The 23860-nt window shown below is 43.6% G+C and overlaps 1 protein-coding gene across 8 annotated transcripts in view; it reads right to left on the bottom strand.

Annotated features, from left to right (window-relative positions):
- Pmfbp1 (polyamine modulated factor 1 binding protein 1) overlaps nt 1-22133 on the bottom strand; it is a 47585-nt gene extending 25452 nt beyond the window's left edge. The window contains exons 1-5 of one of the 8 annotated variants that reach the window (XM_034522595.2): nt 21938-22123; nt 21091-21151; nt 15988-16143; nt 5060-5308; nt 1988-2209 (exon numbers count right to left, since the gene is read on the bottom strand). In XM_034522595.2, coding sequence (XP_034378486.1) covers nt 1988-2209; nt 5060-5308; nt 15988-16143; nt 21091-21141 — 678 coding nt within the window. In that variant the 5' untranslated portion in view covers nt 21142-21151; nt 21938-22123. Of the gene's footprint in view, nt 1-1987; nt 2210-5059; nt 5309-15987; nt 16144-21006; nt 21152-21615; nt 21834-21937 lie in introns of those variants that run through there. The other 7 variants (XM_076915850.1, XM_076915852.1, XM_076915851.1 and 4 more) reach the window with 7 other exon arrangements.
- Nucleotides 22134-23860: the final 1727 nt, after the last annotated feature.

The raw sequence follows: 23860 nt of genomic DNA, 5'->3' as shown, positions 1-23860 counted from the left end.
TATTAGTGCTCCTAACCCACCTCTTCAGCCCCTATAACTCTTAAGATTAAGTATATAAAGAAGTTCCTTTTCAGGCTGGACACAGTAGCACTATGTAGCATATTCAGTCAGCACTCAGAGGCAGGAAGATCTCTGTGAGCTCAAGACCATCCTGTTATAGATAGAAAATTCCAGGCTAGCCAGGACTGCATAGTGAGACCCTATCTCAAAGCAAGCAAGCAAGCAAGCAAGCAAGCAAGCAAGCAAGCAAGCAAGCAAGCAAGCAAGCAAACCAACCAACCTCCTATTCATAAAACCAGGCCTATAAAGGAAAGTGTAAACCCTTAATGAAAACAAATGAATAAAATCATAACACATTATGCTTCCCAGGGCTCACTAATCTCCCACAGTGATATATAATGTGAACACTAGACAGCATATGTGTGAATTTCATCAAGAAGTCCAAGTGCTTGAGAAAAGTTTGAAGTACGCAGTGAAGGAGGAGGGGCTACAAGGTACTGTCAACAGGCTGTCAGTCACAGTCCCTCAGAAGCTCTGCCCCAGGCAGGAGGAAGGCAAATAAGAGAGAGTCCTGAGAACCTGGTATACCTCATCATGGCTCCTGCAAGTGGATGCTTCAATTAGGGGGTGGGGGGTGGGGGTTGGGATGTTCAGTGAATGGTTGGGGGACCCCAGGAGAGTCACTTACATAAGTGTAAAATTAAAGCCACGTCTCACTTCCTATGCACATATGGACTGAAAACTAAAGACATAAAATTAAAAACTTAGAAAACTAATAAAAAAAAAAAAACAACTTTTTATGATCTTGGGCATCGATGAGACCTTCCGAAGCAAGATGTAAAGCCTGGGATCTATAGGGATGTCGGGGGTGGGGTGGGGTGGGGGCTCAACTCCACAGATGTTTAAAGCGAGCACATGGTAAAAATGTCCTTAATAAAGCCAAGTGAAATGCTATGGGCATTGGGGAATACTTGCAACATAGCGAAGAATTTTTATTATAGATAATAAGAAGCTCCCATAAGTCAATATAAAAGGATTAAAACTACTAATTCAGAGGAAGCCAGATCCCTTTGGTAGTGAAAAGCTTCCTAGGGATTCTCGGCTGGCTGTTGCAAGGGCTGCTGTTAGCTGCAGGCCATGTAAGGGCCTTTCCTGGCCCTTGAAGAAAACTGCTTTGCCCAAGTCACAGAGGGGCAGCCGACTCTCAGTAGTTGATAACATGCAGGTGGCAAGGTGACCTTTTCCTCAACTCCAGCTCTGGGACTTCCTACTGCTCCCTGTCTCTCTTTGGAGTAGGCCAAGGCCCGTGGGAGACTGCGGGGCAGCTTCCCTCTTTGTGTAACTCTTTCTCCTGCAGGCTAAGGCCAAGATCTCTGTCTACAAACACTTGCATGCAAATCTACCTGGGCCTTTTCCTGGAGAACCCAACTGACTTCTATTAGCATTTAAACAAAAATAAATAAATAAATAAAAAATAAAGATTGCATTGAAAGTTCCTTGCCCCACTCTTCAGTTTAACACAACTTAGAAGGATCAGAAAAATATATAAAGCTTCTTTTACTTACTACTGGTAAAAGTACTGGATGGTAGAACCATTTTGGTTTACACGGCAATCACTCAGAATGCACACATCCTTTGAGGTAGCAGTTCCCATAATCACTCTCTCTTTTCTTTCTCTCTCTCTCTCTCATTCTCACTCACCCCTGTTTCTGAGATGGGATGGTCTTGAAGCTGCCTTGAACTCATTGTGTAGTGCTACAGATTGAACCCAGGGTTTCAGGGAATGCTAGGCAAAAACTCTGAGTGCTGTTCTCCCCTTCTCCCCACCCCCAAACACCTGGTTAAAAATCTGAATGCTACAAAACTGGATGGCGGGAAGAACTCCTTTGGCGGGAAGTTCAAGTCTTGGGTGGAAGAGGCTAGGACCTTAGAGGAGAAATGTCGGCCTGCTGGAGCTCCCGGCTAAGGGGTGTGGCTTAGGTCCTACCTGACCAATGAGTCCGCTGAGCTCCCCCTCCAGCATCTTCACTTGGCACTCCAGTAACTCTATGTTGCTCAGGGAAGTCTGGTACTTGTCCCTGTAGAGGTTTAGGCTCCTTTCTAGGGAGAGAATCTTGTCCCCCGCCAAGGCAAGCTGCTCTTGAGCCAGTTGGAGTTTCTCCCCAGTGCTCTTACTATGATTTCCCATCTCCTCCTCGTAGAGATTGACCTGTTAGTGTAGGAGGGGAAGCACACTGCAGCCATGCAAACAGCCAGCACGGCCATGAGGGCGAGTACTGCGCATGTCTGAACTAGAAGCCTAGCATTTAAGTACCGTGCAGGTCTAAGGGCCCCGGTTCAGTGTCAGACTGTGAACGATTGAACAGGATGTCCTACTTAGTATCTTCTCCTGTTCTCTCTGAATAAACACCTGATGCTTAACAGGAAAGGGTCTGAGCCATTCCCTTTACTGAAAGGCCTTGGAATGGCCATGCCCTTTCTTTCCTGGGCACTCTCTAGGGATCTCATTTGGAAAGCACGGAGTCCCACATGAACACAGTTTCCCGTGAGCAAATTCCCAAGAGATAGAGAGGGGCCATGATCTGACGTTCCTCTGAGATTTGTGCGATTCTTAAGCAAATGATTTTTTTTTTTCTAATCTGTCATCCACTGACAGGAATCTCTAGGATGCTCACACTGGGTGAGGTACGTACAGAGCCTCACCTCTCTCATGGTGTTGAGGGGACTAGATTTTAAATTAGCAAATGATTGTATGTGGTTGAGCGCGCCCAACCGCATGCCATGTTATATGCGTTCAAAGAGTCAAGGGGATGCGTCGCCACGGAAGGCTTCACGTTGCTTCAAACTGTCCAGCTCTCGACAGAAATCGGCCCGTTAATGAAGCTTGCCAAACAAACTGCTTCACATCTGAGATTCCTCTCAGGAAAGGATCGTTTAGTTGAAGGTACCTCTTAGGGCAAAAGGAGAGGGGCATTTGATAGTCATGTATCATAGCAGGAAGAGTTGGTCCCGTTCATTTTTCTATAGCGTTATTTTTAAACACGTCCATGAGCGTGCATGCACATACACATGCATCTATATGCAGTGTATATGTAGAAATAGCTCTGTTGGTGTCTGTTTACATTGGTCCGAGGATCCCTGTAGACAGTGAACTCTCAGCACTCACTAGTGTTTTGCACACAGCCCATTCCAAGTATAAGAATGCTTGGCTGCTTGCTCTTTCAACTAGAGGGGAAAGACAAAGAAGATGAGACACATTTGTAAGTGAGTGCCCCCAGGAGTGAAAGTTCACTCTGAGGAATGTTCCACAATACCTTCCAGAGATTCCCCAGGGCTTGGACCCTCATTTGTCCAGAGCTAGTAATCCACTCCATTCGGGATTTGCACCCCCTCATGCATCTTAGGATCACTTCCTGGATTCAGTACATGACTGTGCTCAAATGCTCATCTTAGGGTCTGCTGTTGGCAGAACCCAGCCTTGGACGTGGGTGCGATGCTTCTGTATCAATGGCATTAGAGAGAGGCTGGCGGAATATTTAGAATAAATTTTGCAGAGCTTTCTCAGATTGAGGTCTGGCAGTGACCACTGTGCCAGATCCTCTCCTCCTCCCTAGCAGTTGAGCACTTAGTTGATTTAGACTGGGGGCCATAATATGTCTCCTTAAAAATGACATCTCTTGGCTTCTTAGAAACTAGCTGTAGTCATGTGGAGTGTGTGTGTGTGTATGTGTGTGTGTGTGTGTGTGTGTGTGTGTGTGTATGTGTGTGTAACTTTTGGCAAGTGCCCTTAAGAGGAAGGTGTGTATTTTCTTCCCATCTTCCCTTTCACTTGGGTTATTTGGAATAGGGATGTGATTGCTAGAGCTCTGGCAGCCACCTCAGGTGACTGAGGGAATAGATGTCTTGGGTGGATGTGGTGACAGAGCTAAAAGACAGACTTCAGGTCTGTGGTGATATGTGCAGTTGTCACAACAGCAACAGGTCACCCATCTCTGACTATCGGTAATAGCTCTTTCTGGTCCTTGTTGTTAAGTAGCATCCCAGCTAACTCGGGGGTTCCTTTATCCAAGCCTGAGTCTGGCTTAGGGGGTAGAGAACAGCCAGTCTGAACACTTAAGAGCTTTATTAAGCCACAGTTGAAGCTCACAGACTTTCCCCAAATGGCATTTTGTGGGATCCCCTTTCTTCCTTCTCCTCCCAGTCATTTCTAGCAAACTCATTCTAGGCTACACTATGCCCTTTAAAGAATATTCTATACTCCCTCTACAGCCTGATTTAAAGTCCCTGGAGTTAGTCTTTCAGCAAAAACACTGTCTAAAACACTCCTCAGAGATTTTGTTAAGCCTGAAAGAAGTAACTGTCAGGGGAAGGCACACCCGTGAGTCCTGCTTGCCCTATTACACAGAACCACAGTGCTAAGGCTGGCTGCGTCCCTCTTGCTAAACCCATCTCAGTTCTGTGGGTCTTTGGAATTTACTCGGGATTTCATAGGCATGCTGCTCTTTGCTTTTTTTAAAAAATATATTGCCCTGGAGCATCAATATAAGTGAATGTCCAGAATGCACTAAGTCTCTAAGGCTCTAAAACTCCAGCCTGAAGAAACAAAATGGCACTCAGTAACTACTTAGAACCAGCGCTGGACCAGGGGCTGGGCGTCTTACCATCTGTGCAGCTGACTTTCCTAAAAATACTTGATTTAATGGGTCCTTTTCTTTTCTTTTTTTTTTTTTTTTTTCCTCTGAGAGACCTGGAGTCTCTTATATTTTAACAGCCATAACAATACGGCCTCTCACGCCACACATGTGTGTACACAAAGCCTATACCCCACACCCCATACATATTACCGCTGTTTATGTCAACCAAGTCATGCCAGTCCATTTCGTTTCCCTTTGCTAACCTTCAGACCGGTCATGAACTAAAGAGGGAAGGCTCTTAAGCCCACACGAGGTGGTGCAAAGCCCTCCCTTTGAAATGTAGTGATTGCTATATATTAGGCAGTGCCCGAGTGCTGGACGTACAAGGGCAACCTGGGACACATCAGAGGTTAATCTCGTGATACCTCGTCTTCCTTAAGTTTGCAGTGATGGTGGAGAACAAGAAGGTCGGAAGTCTGCTTCTCTAGGATCGACTGGTACTGCAGGAGAGAGCAGTAGGAAGCCTGCAGCTCCTGAGTTCGGAACTCAAGTTCCTGCTGAAGGGTCAGTAGCTTCTTCTTTAGTTGCTGGAGTTGCCTGAGATGATACTGCTTATTGGACCTGAAGTCTATCTGTTTGTCCGTGAATACTAACGTCTGAGCTTGCTTCTTGTTCTGTAGCACAGACAGGATATAGAGAAGAAGGTTAGAAGGCCACAGAAAACACAGCCACTCTTTGGCTTTAAGGTTTTTCATCCACAGAGAAATTTCTAAACATTTCACTACATCCCCGGAGCACTCTGTCACTTCCGGTTCCTCCTCTGCAAGAAGGAATCTGAAGAAAAGACAGTTCTTTTAAAATTTTGAAATTTATATTTATTTATTTATTTATTTGGGTGGGTGGGTGGGTATGTGCCTACTGTGGCCTACATGTGGAGGTCAGAGGGCAACTTTTGGGAATTGATTTTCTCCACTCACCATCTGAGTCCTGGGCACCCAACGCAGGCCATCAAGAGTGGTGGCAAGCCTCACTGCAACCCTTTACCCACTGAGCCATCTCATTACCCTGCATCCCCAATCCAGAAGAAAAAAAACCAATACATATAAATGATCTAGAGAGACATGGTTAATGCTGTGTATACATGTTACCTATACATAGAAAGATGACAAGCTTGACCTGGCAGGAAGGGAGTTTTTGGTCAATGGCTCTTGAGCTGAATTTAGTTATTACAAGTACCCAGGTAACAGAACACTGAAATTGCTGGGTTCTGGGGCTTCTGGAAGCTGGAGTGTGGAAGGTAGAGACGGCGCTCAGAGCTGAGCACCTACAATCTCTCCTGAAGAAAGATGTGGTCTAGTACATGGTGTGTGTGCGTGCACGCATGTGTGTGTGTGTGCGTGCACGCGTGTGTGTGTGTGTGTGCGTGCACGCATGTGTGTGTGTGTGTGTGCGTGCACGCATGTGTGTGTGTGTGTGTGTGTATGTGTGCGCGCGCGCATGTGTGTGTGTGTGTGCGTGCACGCATGTGTGTGTGTGTGTGCGTGCACACATGTGTGTGTGTGTGTGCGCGCGCGCAAGCATGCAATGCATGTTAGTGTTCTCTCTCTCTCTTTTTCTCTCTCTCATTCTCTCCCTTCTTCCCTCCCTCCCTGACAGTACACAGTCTTCCAAAAAGGCTTCAGAATCCTTCACTTTGCACACTGGGCACCCCCTCTGTCCCAGGCTTGCTGGTAGACACTTCCTGAGTTGTTTTTTTTTTTTTTTTCAGGAAAATCAGAGTTTTGCATTGGTGCTTCTGTTTTCTAATCCTCATCGGTTATGACAATGACATGGGAAAGAGAGGAGGGTGAGGAGGTTGCCTGGCAGTGGGCCTTAGCTTCTGTCTTCCCACTCATTCTTCAAGGCTCAGTTCACTGCCCTCTCTCCTTGTTGGGCTTGCTAACCTGCCTTTGAATCAGGACCGTAGACCTACCTGGCAACTCCTTGATGTGGTTTCTTATTTTTGCCTGAAATTATTTCTGTGCATCTTACATTCTACTTGCATTATAAAGTCCCACAGAGGGATGACTATGCTTGTTTCTACAGAGCATAAGTTAGAGATTTATGGCTATGTATTTGGATAAAAGGATTGAAAGACTGGACTTAGTAATTTTGTTGAACTCTCTAGAACTTGAGTCAATAGCCTTGGTCACTCTAACAGAATACACTTAAGAAAACAGCATTCAAGCGAGTTTTGAAATTTTTTTTTTCATTTTTACTCTTTTCATATATGAATACTGTATTTTCATAATTTCTATCCCTCATCTTCCCCTCCAGTTCCTCCCGTGTCTCTGTATTCCCTCTGAAATTCATAATCTCTTACTCTTTAGTTATTATGAATTCTATCATCTCTCAATATATCATTTATCAATCATCTGTATATATCTATCTAATTATCTATCTATCTATCTATCTATCTATCTATCTATTATCTACCTACCTACCTAACTATCCATCCATCTGACCTATTAGGTCCATTTAGTGTTGACTATGGGGTTGAGTACTTGGGATTGAATAACTTGTACAGGGTTTTGTCTATGGAGACAACTGCTCTTTTTCCTCAGCAGCCCCTGATTGCCTGTAGCTTTTCATTTAGGGGAGGGTCTTATGAGATTTCCCTCATCCATGTTGCCATGTGAACTGGTGCTGCCATTCATGCAGGTCTTATTTAAGCATCCATGCGGTTGAGGACTCACAGGTACAGCTTCCCAGTCTTATCCTGGTCTTCTGCCTCTTACAATCTTCCCACCAGCTCTTCTGTGATTTTTTTCCTAAGCCTTAGATATTGGGATTGAAGTGTGAATATCTGTCACTTGGAGTTGAGCAGTCTACAGTCTCTGTCATGTGAATTAGGATGGTCCTTTTCCATTCAAATTCTGCTCTGGTCCAGGACTCGGGTCATTTGTACTCTACATTTTGCCCAAGTTGTAGATCTCTGTAATAGTTTCTATCTGCTGCAAAAAGAAGGTTCTCTGATGAGGGGTGAGAGCTACACTGATTTGTGGATATAAGGATATATTTTAGAATACAGTTAGGAATTATATTGGTTTAGAGAATGGCAGGGGTAGGCTTTTCTCTAGGGTCTAGGACATTTAGTTGTAGTTAGCTGTCTAGGTTTGCAGAATCAGGTATGAGATTTCCTCTTATTGGGTAAGTCTTCAGTTTAATCAGACAGCTGTCATCTAGCGAGTGAGCCTTCAGTTTAATCAGGCAGTTGTTGGTTACCTATGAGATGAAGGTGCCACTATTGTACGGCTGAATATATCTTGCCAGGCTGATGATTGTTGTGGTCTGTAGGTTTCCCAAGACTTTTGATTGCTTTTTTTCCCCTTGGCAGCTCACATATTACCTCCCAGTACTATGCCAGTCAGTCTTCAGAAGGCTTCTGGGCTAGCTTCAGCTCAATTCCTCCAAGTCCTGTGTTCAAGGTATGTGGTATGGTCAGCACTAGGGCCTTGAAAACCATTTGCTTATTGAGTGCTCTGGATGAGGACTGATGGGCAAAGCAGTAGTAGACTATAACATGCGGCCTAGTCTAGGGATGTCTTCCTATGCTCAGAAGAGTTCCTTTATGTGTAGCTTGTGGCATGTAAAGGAGGGCAGTCATATTGGTTGGTGTATGGGAGCTTAACATGAACCACTGTGCATGAGCTTCTAGTCACACGTCTGTCATGCAGATCAGGGCAGCCCTTGATTGGTCCAAATTCAGTCAGGGCCCAAGGCTGGGGGTCACAGAGCACTGGGATGCAGCTCTGTGGTGTCATTCCAAGCCACGGCTTTGTCTCTGTAATTATTTCCAGGCTTGTCTGGGACTTTGTAGGGAGAACGGCTGGCTTAAGAGGAGAGAAAAGATGTGACAACCCTCACTAGCATCTCCCATGTACTACGTGATGCGTTTGGCAATAAGGTATTACCTTCAGGTTCCCTCCAGAGCCAAGAGCAATGACAATAGTTATACTGTTTTTCCAGTCTCTTGGACTCTGCTCAAGGCATTAAAAAAATGAACATTTCTATCGTTTTATTAAACTTTAATAATTTATAAATGATAAAAATCCTGCCATTGATAAGCAGTTGTGCTATACTTATAGAGTTATGAGAGTGGGCTGTGGAGATGACTCAGTGACGTGCCTGCTGTATCAGCATAAAGACATGAGGTCAAATCTCTGAAAGCCAGGTAAAAGGCAAAGCATTGCCACCAGGGTTTGTAGTGATAGCATTGGTTAGTGGGGAGAGAGTAGGGACAGGTGGGGATAGGCAGGTTGCCCAATCACTGCGCTCTGAACTCAGTGAAGACTCAAGACATATAGGAATAGTGGAAGACATCTCATGTGGCCTCTACATGTATATAGATATATGTACACATGCATGCTACATTCACACATACATGCATGACACACACACACACACACATGTACATGTGTGCAAGAGAGACAGGCACACGAGAGAAACTAGAGAGCAGTAGTGTGCTTTGTAGGCAAAAGTACCACAGAGCAGAGTGAAGCAGATAGGGGGATGAGACAGGCAGAGTAGAGTAGGTTATCATTTCAGAATAAAAGTTCGTATGGAAAAGTTTATAGAGAAGGTGGGTTGAGTCCACATAGGAAGGAGGCAAGATGAGAACAATAGATTCAAGTAGCTGGAATGTTCCAGAGACAGATAACAGCAAGTCTGTAGACAAGGTGCAAACCCGCCTGGTGGGATCTGAGATGTCCGGGGAAGCTCCAGCCATTGTGCATGTTTCGAAGCAGAGATCATAAAGACAGGAAAGTGGTGCCAGGGGAGGTGAGAAAAATGACACCAGGTCCTGTAGGGTAAGGAGGCCACTATGAAGTCCCCAGCTTCTTTCAAGAGGTGACAGTCCACTAGAAAGTACTATGAAGGGAATTCCACGATCTTTTGTGGAGTTTACGAAGGATGCATGGCATATTCTGCTGAAAGTCGACTGGAGGAAAGCAAAGAGCGGAGAAGTTGATGGATTCTAGATACATTTTGGAAACAGAGCCGGCAGAATTCCCTGCTGGGTTAGAAGATGTTAGACTGTGGAGGAATCATGGCCGTCCAAGACAGGGTGATTTTAATGGGTTAGCTGGAGTCACTGGAGGGATGGAGTTTTAATGAAACTTAGCTGAGACCCTAAGGAAAGAAAACTTAAGTGAGAAGGGCGGTGTAGCAGAGGGAAGGAACAGCCCAGCTCAGAACCAGAAGGGCAGATGCTGACCCACACGCTTCAGGGTTGAGAAGATGAACAAGAAACGGATCACCACAGAAATATTCAGCTGAGAAGAGGTGAGCACTTAGACCAAGAAACTCACGAATGCAGGTGCAGAGATGTGATGAGACTTCTCGCCAAACAAAGATGGAATTTGTATTTACAGCATGTAGCTGTAATTGTCTATAGCCATATCAAACACTGTGAAGTGTTCTCGATCTTCCCAAGCTAAGAATGATGCTGGTCTCACAGCTTCTCTGTAAATGAGGCTTGGAGAAGAGAGAGTTTGGCATGCATCTGCATGCACAAGGGTGTATGTGCCTCTCTGTGTCTGTCTGTCTCTCTATCTCTGTGTGCGTACCTTTTGCACACAGGACACAAATGTATGTACAAGGAAGTCTCCAGGAGCCCAAATCCTCTTTTTTTATATGGCTAGAGGGACGTTGGAAGCTATGCTGGGGTGGGGGTGGGTGGGTGGGTGGGTGGGTGGGGGGGTAGTTCTTGCAACTAAATACTTAATGTTGACTGAGTTAAAAGGAGGTGTGAACATTTTGAGTGTTGATTTTGAGGGAGTTGCTTCAGTGAAGAAAATATCCCCAAGTTCCCTGTTATTTTTTGCTCTATTTTTTTCTCCCTCTTGGCATTTTGAAGGCAGACCAATTGCCGAGGGTTAGGACCTTGGATCTAGTATGTAACGGATTTGGATCTGCTTGTCCACTGCTGGACATGGAGGCCCCAGCTGAAAACCAGCCGCCATCTCCTAATGCACATTTGTTCACTGCATCTCCGTTTTCCTATGTCTCCACTTGGCTCTTCCTTGGCCCAAAGAATGAGAAAAACACTCTTTGAGAGAGGCAAAACTGTATTTCAGAATTCAGAATTGCTCGTTGGCTGTGAAGCTTCCTGTGGCTATAGAATGTCTTCTCTTGAGTGCTGTGTGCGAAGCTCTACACTCTGGCAGCAATCCTAATGAGTCACTTCTCTTCCTCCGCAGGTCACACGGAAGGTTTCTGGATTTTACTTTAGTTTCAGGCAATGCACTGGACCAACCAGATAATGGGGGTGTTTTGAGCCCTTGCCGTCCATTGCAAACATAGCACCTGGACTAATATTCCTGATGAGGAAGGTCCAGGAACTGCTTAAATCCACAGAGAGGCTGGGATTTTATGAAATGGGAATTTTAGACATTTGTACAGTAAGAGATACCTATGGGTTTGGAGAAACCAAAATTTAAAGACTATGAGAGATGTCTAAAATTTAGTTCAGACCTACTAAATGTCTAATTTGTCCTTACATATTTAAAAATTTACTCTTAACTCTCGATACGTGTGAAATAATACATGATAGGCTAAATTCATATTTTACTTATGTGTGTGCGAAAGGCCAGACTTAGAAAGTCACTAGTACACTTTTTATTGTATGTGCGTGCACATGGGGATGTGCATACATGTGGGGCCAGAGGTTGACGTTGGGCGTCTTCCTCAGTTAACTGTCCTGAAACAAGATCTCTTACTGGATTCGGAGCTTGTCGTTTTGACTAAGCTAGCTCTGAGTTCCAGGAATTTGCCATCTCCTCCTGACCCGGGTGGGTGTTAGGCTGATGTGTGCCACCACTCCCAGCTGTAACATGGGTGCTGGGATATGAATTCAGGTCCCCACACTTGTATTTTACTCATGGAACCATATCCCCTAGTCTAGTCTTTTTAAGAGGTCTTTTTCCTAGTGAAGATACAGATATTACAGTCTTCCTTGACTTTTAATTTGAGATCTGGGGAAAAAAAAAAACCAAAAACAAGTGAGTTTGAAGTGCTCTTCTAAAAGTCATACTAACTCTTTAGGTGACTGTCCAGCATTGGATGTGATGCCTGAGGCCATCTGGTCTACCAGATTCCTCAGCTAGATTTACACCCTTGTATCAGCTGCATGAAAAGCTGGAGATCTCTGGCTGCTCAGAGAGACCATTTCCGTATTTAGTCAGCCTTTCAGCCCCACTGTGGTCCAAGAGATTACAGCTGTAGCTCCTTCCTTGCCTAGGAGGCCACTTGATCACAGAAGGAAATTAATTGGCCTGGCATGATTCTTTTTTTTTTTTTTTTTGGAAAGTCACATTGCTTACCACCCAATACGTTGTGCTTTTGGAAGTCGCTGCTAATTGATTGATGCTAAGTTCTATATTTTCCCTGATACTGAAGTGAAGCTGACAGGTCTATAATTATCAGGATTGTCCTTTCTTCCTTTTTAAAAAGATGAGCACTTCATTTGCCCTTTTTTTTTTCAGTCTACAGGGACTTTCTTTATCCTCTCGAGTTCTCGAAAATTATCACTAGCAGCTATGTAATAACACCTGCCAATTCCTTAAGCGCTCTTAGAAGAGCATCATCAGGCCCTGCTGATTTGCCTAGAGCTGGTTTTTCAAAATACCTTTTAACCCTTTATTCTCTCTTCAGCATGCTCGCTCTGCTGTCAAAGGTTGGCATTGTTCCGGCGACTGTGTCCCTGATGCTTTTTTTAAAAATCCATTTAAGAACTTAGTTTCTCTGTCTTTTCCCCAGTCAGTGCCATGAACTTCTTTTCCAGTCTTTGAAGTGGTGAGTGAGCGATTCCCTTGGAGTACCAGGTTCGTCTTCTCTATCAGTAGTGAAAGCTTGTCTGTTACTTCCTATGTCATCTATAAACTATGTGTACTTTTCTTGTTGAACGCAGAAGAGCTGTGTGCACAAGCGACGGGCATTTTATTAAAATGAATGTTTGTGGTTTAGACATTCTTCTCAGCAGACCTCTGCTGACTTAGGATCCATTTTTTTTAAAAGTCCATTTGGAATGATTTTCTATTCACAGACAGATTCCAAACATAGAACAATTTTCCCATGGATGCTCCTTTACACTTCCCCAGTCCTACTTCATATGCAACCAAACTAAGAAATCAACGCTGGTGGGGTATTAGGAATGAAACTAGATACCGCTTTTTTTTTTTTTTTTTTTTTTTGAATTACATGTATTTTTCCATTAGTTTTTATTTTCCATTCTAGGATCCAATTCAGGACCACACATTGCATTGAGCAAATTTATTAAAATTGCCTTTATTGCCGATGATTCAAAATGACATCTTACGATAATGCTCACCAGGCTTCTGCTAATCTTTAGATATTCAGCTAATTAGCTTCACTTGAAAGTATAACGTTTGTTTTTATATCTTTTAATGCTAAAAATGGTGCCCTCTATACATCTTCAAAATTAGTTCAACAATAGAAGTTCCGGTACATTGGCATGACCCCCATTCCCCATTGTGAATAAAACCTGGGTAAATTGCTATTAAGGGCCTTCTTTTTCTGACTATTATTTATGTGGTCTCAGCTTGTGTGTACGTGTGTGACATGTATGTTTCCGAGTATGCATGTCTGTGCGAATTTGTGTGGAGGCTACCAGTTGATGTCAAGCATCTTCCTCAGTCGCTGCCCACCTTATGTTTTAAGAAATGGTCTTTCACTAACATGCAGCTTTCCTATTTAGCTTGACTGGCTGGCTGGCTGGCAAGGCTCAGGGCTCCCCAGGTGCTGAGATTATAGGGGCATGCACTGCCACAACATTTTCTATGAGTACTTTTTATTTGCCACTTTTTATATAAGTTCTGAGGATTCAAACTAAGGCTCGTGTGCTTGTGTATCAGAGACTCTACCTACTGAGTCATTTCTCCAGCTTCTGACTTGATTTTAGAGATGAGTCTTGCTGCGTGACACAGGCTAGCCTATAACTTGCTACATAGGCCATGACGGTCTGAGGCTGGTAATCCCCCTACCTCAAGCTTCCTAGCTCTGGGATTTCAGGTACGGACTACACCGATCTTCGATCATAATGATATTTTAATACCTCTGTTTTACTTCCTTTTCTTTCACTTTGAGTCACTTTGATTAGGTTGATGGGGCGTAAGGTATGAATTGAAAAAAAGGCTCAGTCTTAGTAACGTCAGGCATGTACCCAAAGGACGGTACCTAAAGGGTGAAGTGCCCATAAGTTCTGCACCCTGGCTATCCTACTTTCAAATAATTCATTATCTTAAAACAATTTTATTTTAAATTGTAATTGTGTATATTTGTGTATCTGAGTGTGGGTTTGTGCGGATGAATTCGGTATACGTGGAGGTCAGAAGAGGGCGCCAGGCACCCTGGAGCTGGAGTTCTGAGAGGTTGCTTGCTGCCTAGCACCGGGAATCAACTTCAGTTTGGATCTTTTGCAACAGCAGTGTGCTCTTATTGTTTGAGTCATCTCCCTAGCCCCAGAACTGTATTCTTGTTACACAGTCTGCTTGTTTCTGGGTTTTGGAGTCTATATTCTTTGATTTACAGGGTCATGCACTTTCTCTTCCACCACCTGTCTCTCTCCTGTTTCTTTTATTACACATAACATCTGATAGAATATTTTACTTTTCTTCCTTAAATGTGGTCCTCAATCATGACCTCCTGCCTATTTCCCCAGCTTCTCATCAGTATTAGTCAAAATTCCAGAAAGCCTGGTGTTTCTCCTTTGTCAACATAGTATGTTTTCCATGGAAGGCAAGTCTTAATGGGGTTTTGAGGAGATGAGTGGAGGTCTGAGTGTAATTGTGTATTTGTATGCATAGTCTGCAATTTAAATTTTGTGGCTAAGTGCTAGGAGAAAAAAAAAAAGAGAGCTTGTTTTAAAGCTTGTCTCAAGCTGTTAGACCTTCTCCTAGGCAATTAGAATAATAAAATGCAATTTAATGCCTTTCTCCTTCTAAGTTGCCAGATACATTTATAAACCACATGGCTTTCTCTGACTGGGGTGATAGCTCTAGTGGAAATATCCTAAAATGTTAATATTTAGGTTAATATTTAGAAAGAAATTATGATCATGTTCCTGAGACTGATTTAGGGAAACCAGTGAATTCGCCCCCCCCCCCCTTTGTGACTTCCTGAGGAAGGGGTGGAAAGGCCAGTAAGTGAGGTGAAATCGTTTCATAGATAGGATATTTAGGCAGCTGCAAAGAATAATGTGAGGCTTCTATTGTCAAGTGATGAGTCCTGGGAGCACTGACAGACACAGGGTGGAGAGCCCAGGTCCTCAAGCACCAGAACATGTGGCTACCTCCACAGAAGCTGAGCGTCTAACCCAGGGATCCAGCAAGTGCCTGTGCGACCACTAACCTCTTCACGTTTACATGCAACCCAGTTTAGAAACAGAAAAAGCGACCACATCTGGTCTCCGATTTGTGTCAACAAATCTAAAGACTGGTGCAAACACTTCAGGTTTAGAGATCCATAAGAGAAAGAGAACCGAAGGTCAAAGTGAAATTGCTCAGTTGGTGAACTGCCTAGACTTCTTGGTTAGTCCTGAGAAAGAATAGCCAGGCTGTGAAGTCTGCCCTTTCCACACTCGAATAGGGTTACCGAGAGTGAATTTGCTTGGGCTGTGAAATCAGGCCCTGTGCCAAGTACTTTAAGCAGGTGTTGTTAATAGAAAACCCAGACAAGTTAGGGACTGAGACAATGAAGGGAGAGATGTAGACCAAGCTGGTTAAGACTGGTCCACTGGGCTCAGTCCCATTGAGGAATTCTGGGAGAGAGCTAAGAGCCAGCCTTGAGTTAACTTGGACTAAGGGGAAAAGGATATGGTTATTTGATCAGCTTCTCCCTGTTTGTTATTGGTTGAGGACTCTGTGGCCCATTAGCCTATTGAATGACTGGATTCCAGCCTCCAGAAGGACAGCAGCAAGGCACAGACTGCTATGGCATTAGGAGCACCTCTTACACAGAGATGCCTCAGAGCAGGTGCAGTGGCTCTCTCATTGCCATGGCTAATATGTGGACAATTGTCTGAGACCTATCCTAGTATTTTCAGGATGAATTAAATCCAGATAAGGAAAAAGGATAATGTTCAGTATCTCGATAATATTAGAAATAGCTAAATTGAAAAATCCCAAAGATAGGAATAGTTAGTTTCTTCTATGCCAGAGTATGTGTGGTGCATTTGGTTCTCTTGGTGCATGCTTGGTACTTAGAGTGGCTCACAGTGGAACATCCCCTCATTCCCATCAGAAGTGACAGCGGTCAAGGGAGCAGAGACAGGCAATGCTGCCCAGTGCCTTACGTGGTTGGTTTTCAGCATGGCTTCCTCCACACAGAGCTGGTTCTCTTGCAAGGTCTTCCCCTGTCTCTTGCAGACATCGTGGAGATTCTTGATGTCCAGTTGCAGGCTCAAGAGCTTGCTGTTCAGGTTGCTGACGTCTCTGTCTCTCTCCCCAGCCTAGGCAGCCACAAAAACAAAAAGCATCAATTATGAACGATTGAGAAAACGCTTGCTTTCCTTCACTTAACGGGTTGACAGGGAGCTGAATTTGCTGGAAATTTGTTTATTGAGCCTGGGCTGTTATTACTCATCTTGGGTAACATTTACACAGGATCCATTTGTGAGGTGTCTTAGAGCCTTGCATTATTCAGACAATTACTTATTTATATTAATTAATCTTTGCCACACTGCTCTGGGTGCATCAGACAATTCCCCTGTTTTTCACGAGGAAGTCAGTGCTTAGAATGATTCCAGGCACCCAGAGAACTGTCTATAAATATTAATGGTTCTGCCACTGATGAAATAAACATATCGAGATGTCAAATGAACTTGTCAGGACTACAGTGAATTAGTGATAGAGTTGACGAGGGATTCTGAGATCTCTGAACTGTCTCTTTAGCTATTAACCAACCCCCCTCTTGCCTATAAACCTAATGCTTTTCTTTAATGGCGTTCACCAATGGAAGCAAAAGAGAAAGCCCTGGCCTGATCAGTAGGATCTCCTTGTCTTTGATTAGGAGTTAGAAGGGTTAGCTAATTGTCGCTGGGTCAGAATGGAGTGACTGAGATCAAAACAGATTGTATGGAGAGTAGCAACTTGGGTGGGGAGGGGAGGGATTGGTTACAAAGCAATGGCAGATGTGTGGGCTCTCCATCGGGTGTGAGAATGTGAGAAGAATTTAGTGGGGGAAGCACTCTGGGAAGCTCTGCAGGGCTTCCTTCCTAGCTCTGTGCTGCTCTCTGTCACATTCCTGGGGAAAGATGGAAGAAAGAGAAAAACTCCCAGGCAAACCAGCACACCGGCTCACACAAAGGTCTCTGGATGACAACGACGTTAGCCTGATCCTACTGGAGATGGCAGAGTATAATTACATCCCAGAGCTGATTTTGATTGGTGGGAATGAAAGCTGAGTGGTCCAGCTCCATACCAGTGATGTTACTGGCCAAACACTGCACCATGCCCCGTGAGCTCCCAAGCACTTCCAACCTTCTGTTTTCAGAGGTGAAGTGACCTTAGTGGCCTTAAAGCAACTGTTTTAAAAGGAAACCAGGGAAGGACACACAGTAACGGGCAGGGATCTGAGCCACCTTTCCAAAGCTTCGTAACTTAGAAGAGCCAGGGCTCACATTACTTTTCAACAAGAAACCAGGGTTCTGCTGACCTATCCCACTGACTTGGCTTCTGAAATACACGAGCCACATGACACACATTCCCATGGGGACTGGAGACCTGAGGTGGGCATAGTAAATCAGGCATTTACTATGGACACGCCATCTAAGAGACCTCTTGAACAGGCCAAGGTGGGCCAGAGGACGGTGTGGGAACCGGAACCACAATGTCAGAGTACCGGGAATCCACATGGTTCCCAGAAGCACTGCTGTCTCAGCTGATTCAATTCATTTCCATTTAATACCTGCAGGTTTTTTTTCCCCTTCTTCCCACTTAACAGTTTAATTAGGTTAACGGCATGGCTCTGTCATTAAAAGGATTTCATTATCTCAAAACTCTCCCTCCTCCTTTTTAGCTCTTGTTCCTCACTTTCAGAAAAATAACAGTGGATGTCAACTGCCCCAAGCATGTAATTACCATTAAGACAATTACTGGGGACTCTCTTAAGAGAATACGTGTAGAGTGGTTTAAAAAAAAAAAAAAAAAAAAAAAAAAAAAAAAAAAAAAAAAAAAAAAAAAAAAAAAACTTGGCATGTAGTCACTGTTTTCTAACTTGAAAACAAAATCCATGATCCCAACAGGGAGCGGCTGCTTCACTGTGGAGTGCTTTCAGTTTCTTTTCTCATGGTTGCAGTCCGAGGGATGGTTGTGGAATCTCGGGGGGTGGGGTGGGGGTGGGGAGGTGCATGCTCAGGACACTACAGAATCATTTGTATGATCTGTAAGGTAGACGACAATGCCATGCTTGTCTTACAGGAGAGTCTGAGATTGTTCTGCATGACAGTCTCGATACTGATCTTGTCTTGAGTTGAGGACCATGTTCTCTGGTCGCTCTGAAGGAGCCACGCCTGCTGAGGGCTCACGATCACACAGCCAGTGAGACACAGCTTGGCCTTCCCCAAGTCAACAGTTGAATGAACTCTCTCCAAAGTGAAAATCTTTTTCTCTCTCCAGGTCAGACTCCCACTGAATAGAGAGCCTAATGTCACCGTATTCTCCTCTACCATCAGGACCTCAGGGCTGGGCCTTCAGCATCATCTAATTTAGATATTTAGGAACAGCTTGGAGTCTCTGAGGAAACATCTTCATTCATAAAACAAGAGGGCTGGGATAAATCATCTTCTGTGGAAGGTTCTCTAAACCATTTGAATAACAAATGTGTTTTGCTAGATGTCAGGTGAAATTTGCCTCTAAAATAAAAATGTGACCATTCATTCCTAAACAGCAAATCATCACAGTTTCGAGGAATCAGAGCAAGAGTGAAGGCACACGAGGAACAGCGAGCAGCTCCCCAGCATCCATTTTTAATGCAGTTACTTGTAAGAGGAAGCTGTGCTCAGAAACTCAAGAAAGGTGAGTTTTCATGGGGTTCTAATAAATCTAATTTCTTTCTAATACCTTGCTCAAGACATTAGCTGTGAACTATTTATAATCCTATGTACTTTACAGGGAATGAATTCCAGGCAGAAGCCTTCAGAGTATCAATATGCATTAGGTATAGATCTGAGCCGACATTTCATCAATCATAGCTCTGTAACCAGTACTAGAGGTAGGAGATGAACCAAAGATTTTAATGTTGGCCCTTGGGTACCATCTGATAGCATCCTGGATCTCAAGTTGTTAGTGATGGCTGAAATAGCAAACTAGCTAGGTGAAGTTTCATTTCCATAAACTGTGGATCCAGATACCCAGTTTTACTGATTCAAGATTCAAACCTGCACAGAATTACATGACATTGGCCAAGTTACCCACCTATAGGCAAAGTAGTGAGTGTTAATACTGCAGTTGCTTCCATGATCATGGTAATTGTTGGAAATTCAGTTATTTAATGACAGTTGATTCTGTATTGATTAAATGAGCTTTTGGTTAATTATTATGCCTTCTCAAGCATATATTTCAAGCATATATTTTTCCCTGACAAATAGTTTCATGTATATTCCCAGGGAGAGCTGTGTCAAACTTAATTAAGCTCATGACTCAGCAGCACTTGGAGAGCTAAGAACATCTAGGATTCAAAATGGCGGCATTCTCAGGCTTTAGGAACTTGAAGAAGGCTTGGAAAAATTGTGGAGTTGTAGTTCCTAAGGTAATTTTGTAGTCAAATGGTAAATCAGTTAACTGTCTCTGGGAAATTATTTGTCCAAGGACAAAGGTCAATCTTCAACAAATGATGAAAAACCACTTTTAACCATCACCAATACTACAGCCGTCAGACAGATACCAGTTCATGGTGAGAGTTGTTTTAGGATGCAGAAAGCTTGGACTGGTGAGGTTATGACTCTGGCTGCCAAGCCTCAGCTGAGTTTGAGATCGGGGACCCTCATGGTGGAAGTAGTTTTCTAATCTCCACCTTGCCCCTCTAAATAGGAATATGACTTTTCAGAATCAGAAGCTAAGGTTGCTTTAGGAATTTTTTACATTTTACTTGCAATAATTGAGTTTACAGCTATCTATAGCAATCTCAAACACGAACATCAATCTTGCTGACTTGGGACTGAAGTCCCAGGTTTACTGTGATAGAAACGCTACAGTTTTTGCATTACTTTAGGTGGAAATGAATGGAGAGCTGTTCAAGGTTTTACCCTGTGGGCACAAATTTTAGAAATAGCTCTACTCAGATAACAAAGACTATGGACACGTTATGGTTCTGAATCCAGTGACACTGGCATGCTGGATGAGTAGGTGCTTTAAGACACACGTGGTCTGTGGTAGATACTGGCTACCTGTGGAATGTTGATGTTTTTTGTTGGCACTTCGTAGTTCTCTCCTATTATGTTCTGAGGGGTTATTCTGCTAGAAGGTAGGGTCCAGGAGAACAGGGGTCTTTATGTCGGTTACTTCTTGAACCTTCAGAACAGTGCCTGGCACATTGAAGGTGTTCCAAAGACATATGTTAAATAAATAAATAATAATAAAAAAAACAACCCAGTAGCCTAAAAAATGTATACCAGGCCCTTGTTCCCAAGTAGAACTAGCAGCAAGTTCCATATGGCAGTAGTAACACGGCAGGAAAGCAGCAGAAATGTTGGTTTTAGAAGCAGCTTACTTCTTGGCGGAAGCACGTGCCACATGAGACATCTTTACATTTATCCCAATGGACTTTTTCCATCCTATGGGGAACAATGAAGGAATATATGCACAGAATTTGGCCAGCACTTTATTATACAAAGCAGAAAACTCCATTTCATAGATCCCTACCAGATAAAGTGAAATGTTGGCAATAAGAGGAAATGTCTGGGGCTAGAGAGATGGCTCAGTGGTTAAGAGCACTGACTGCTCTTCCAGAGGTCCTGAGTTCAATTCCCAGCAACCACATGGTGGCTCACAACCATCTATAAGGAGATCTGATGCCCCCTTCTGGCTTGAAAATGTATATGCAGCAGAGTGCTCACATTAAATAAATTATATACATATACACATAATGTCCATTAGGTGCTTTTTGCACACAGCACCTGGTAAGCTACCTAGCAAGCAAGTGAAATACATGCTCATCATCTTTCTCTTCCTGAGGAGGCTCAGGGAAAGTGGGCAACATGGTCCAAGTCACTCTGCTGTTAGATTTGGACCCAGAGCTTCTGAGGCTCGAACCGGGGCTCTTAAATCTATGTTCTTACGTCTGCTCTCCCCATGGTGTTTCATGATGCTTATACCTGGAATTTGGAAGCATGGAGCTTGGAAGCAATCCCCTTCCACAAGGATTCACCTTCACGTGTGCAGGCAGATGGGAGCCTTACCTCATCTTTCAGTCCCTTGGCAGTTCGCAAATCTCCTTTAAGTTTTAGCATTTTTGTAAACCTGAAAAAGTCCAAGTGTTTAAGATGGAAAAAGCATAAATGAGTCTAGCCCTTTAAAGGATTTTTTCCCCAGTTGGATCTATGCCCTCGGCAGGGGAGTTGGAAAAATCTCCTAAACTGTTAACAATACCCTGACTTTCCTACCCATCGGTATTTTCATGTGGGTTAAAACCTTTGTGAGGAAGGCAGGTCCATAGTTTTATATCTTTCCCAGAAAACCACTATGTGGTAGACCAAAAAGTTCCTGAATTCACTGTTCTAGGGAAGAAAAAGGGCTGAGTTGAACTTTCTTTCTAGATGTCTGTAGATCAGATATAGTTAAGACTTAGTTGTTTTATGGACCACACAAGATGTATGTGATCTATTCCCATAGTAACTCGGGGGTTTGGGGGAGCAAGAAATACTAATATCCCCATCACCTAGAGAAGGAAGGAAACTTAGGCCCAGAGAGGTTAAGTAGCTTACCCAAGGTCACAATGATCCTTTTACTACTCCATGAAGCTTGCCCACTCATTTTCCTACAACAACTACAAAATGTCCAGTGATAGGACTTGTTTTTGAAGAAGAGCTTGCCATGGCAGGGATTATAAAGTTAGAAATCTTGTGAAGTGTTGAGAATTATCTCGATTAAAAAGCTTCCAGTGAAACCAAAGATGGCCACACATGTACTGGTGTGTAAGTACAGGATGATGCGGTTGAGGTCACAATGCACTGGACTTTCCTAAAATAATCTCACTCATTATGTTCTTAACTATGGGGCTGGAGGGAGTTTCCCACAAGCACTTACCTGCAGAATGGTTCCAAGAATGAGGAGCCACCAAATACTCATTCTTTGTAATAAGCTACATCCCCCATCCTCAATATAAGCCAAGAAGAAAGAAAGGCTATGAGGTGTGGAACTTGGAATGTTTTATGGAGCTGCATTCTGGTTTTCTGCATTCTGGGTCTCTTACATCTTCGTGCACAGAGATGCATCATGGGAATGATGACATCACTCCATCTTACCTGGTAAGGCTAGGTTGGGTGACTTCACACCAACAGTCCCCAACTCTCAACGGCTTAAAACAAGAAGGGTTGCTTTTCGCTCGGGCTACGCGTGCTTTGTGAGTTGTGTGGTGACTCTGCCCCACATTGCCCTTACTCGGCTCCTTATCTTCCTCAGTTAGTGGAACCCCTATTATCTAGTATGTGGTCTGTTGCCATGACGGCAGACAGGTAACATGGTGAAGTACACACTGGCTCATAAAGTGGAAGTGGAGCACTTCACTTCTGCTCACTGGTCCAAACAAATTACATAACCACACCTAACTTCCTTTGATCTCCAAAGGGGATATTAGCAAACATCACAAATAATTTCCACACTAGGCAAGCCAAAAAAAGATTAAAACCATGTGACTCATTTTCCATCGGAAGGCCTCATCTCTCTGAATCCTCATCTTTGCCTCTGGAGATAAAGATGCTGTAGTAAGTGACCTGCCTGGTCTGTCCTAACTCTCATCTTCACCTTGCTGTTCTATCGTGATAAACACCTTTATTTGTTAAGAACTATAAACTCGGTCTGAGTATCACACACTAAAAAATGTGTTCTTGAGAATAATATTTCTCTACAGGAAAGTCCGTGGGGTCATCAGCAGATGAGTCTCAAATAAAATTGTATCTAAAATTAGGCAGAAAGGAAAACCCACACAAATAATTTTCTAGATTGCCTTGGTTTCAAAGAACATTTCGAAGGGAAATTAGAAGGCGCCGGTTTTGTTATTCACACGAAACATAGTGGATTGTAGCAAGTAAAAGGTCAGAGGAAACAACAATGGAATTTTGTCCCACAAGGAAGACATGGGGTTCCCATGAGTCGTTTGTAATAAAGGGGTGGGCAGTTTGGAAGTACTTACGGTTGAGAGGAAGGAAGGGTTGTGTGGTACATTTTAGAGGCACTTGACAGCAATGTTTGCCAGGTGGATAAGACAGGCAGCATAGAGGGAGATTCCGTACTTCATAAGTGATCATTTGGAACCCTCACAACGCCCTTTCAGGAGAATGTCTGACAAACCTTTTATGCAGAAGGAGACTCATCCCAGAGGGAATAGGAGAGTCTACCAGATCCCTGGTTACTGTTCTTTTAGACCTAAGACTTCTTCAATGCCATCTCTTCTCAAGCCCCTGGCTTCATGTCTGTCTCTGGATCTCTCTTGAGCCCATTGCTTCTTCATGCCTCATCTGTTACATTCGCCCAGGGAACCATTTTCTCAATTTCAAAGTCTTGGCATCTGTTCTCATGTGTTTTTTCTTGGTGACAGCTGTGCCCAAGGGAAAAATGATTCATAGTCTAAATAAAAACTTAGAGGCCCATGAAGATGGACTAGCAGGTAAAAGCAGTTGTCATGCAAACCTGATGACTGGTGTTTGGTCCCTGGAACCCATGTTAAGAAAGAAAACAGCTGGATACAGGGGCATGCATCTGTAATCCCAGGACTCCTATGGTTAGGTAAGACAGCTGGAAGCTTCTTGGGCAGCTAGCCTGGAACATGCTACAAGAGAAACAAGAGAACCCTGTCTCAACAAGTAGAAGGTAAAGCCTAACCAAAAGACAGAGGTTGTCCTGTGTCCCCTACATGGCATGCATGTGTGTATATATGCACATACAGTTTCATGCACACACAAAATAAATAAGTTTAGATATTTGCTCCCCCATCAGCCCTTTCTCAGAGCA

This window comes from Arvicanthis niloticus, chromosome 18 (assembly GCF_011762505.2).
Source record: "Arvicanthis niloticus isolate mArvNil1 chromosome 18, mArvNil1.pat.X, whole genome shotgun sequence".
NCBI classification, from domain to species: domain Eukaryota; kingdom Metazoa; phylum Chordata; class Mammalia; order Rodentia; family Muridae; genus Arvicanthis; species Arvicanthis niloticus.
Note: the sequence above shows the minus strand (reverse complement) of the source record. Positions and strands in the feature narration are given on the sequence as shown.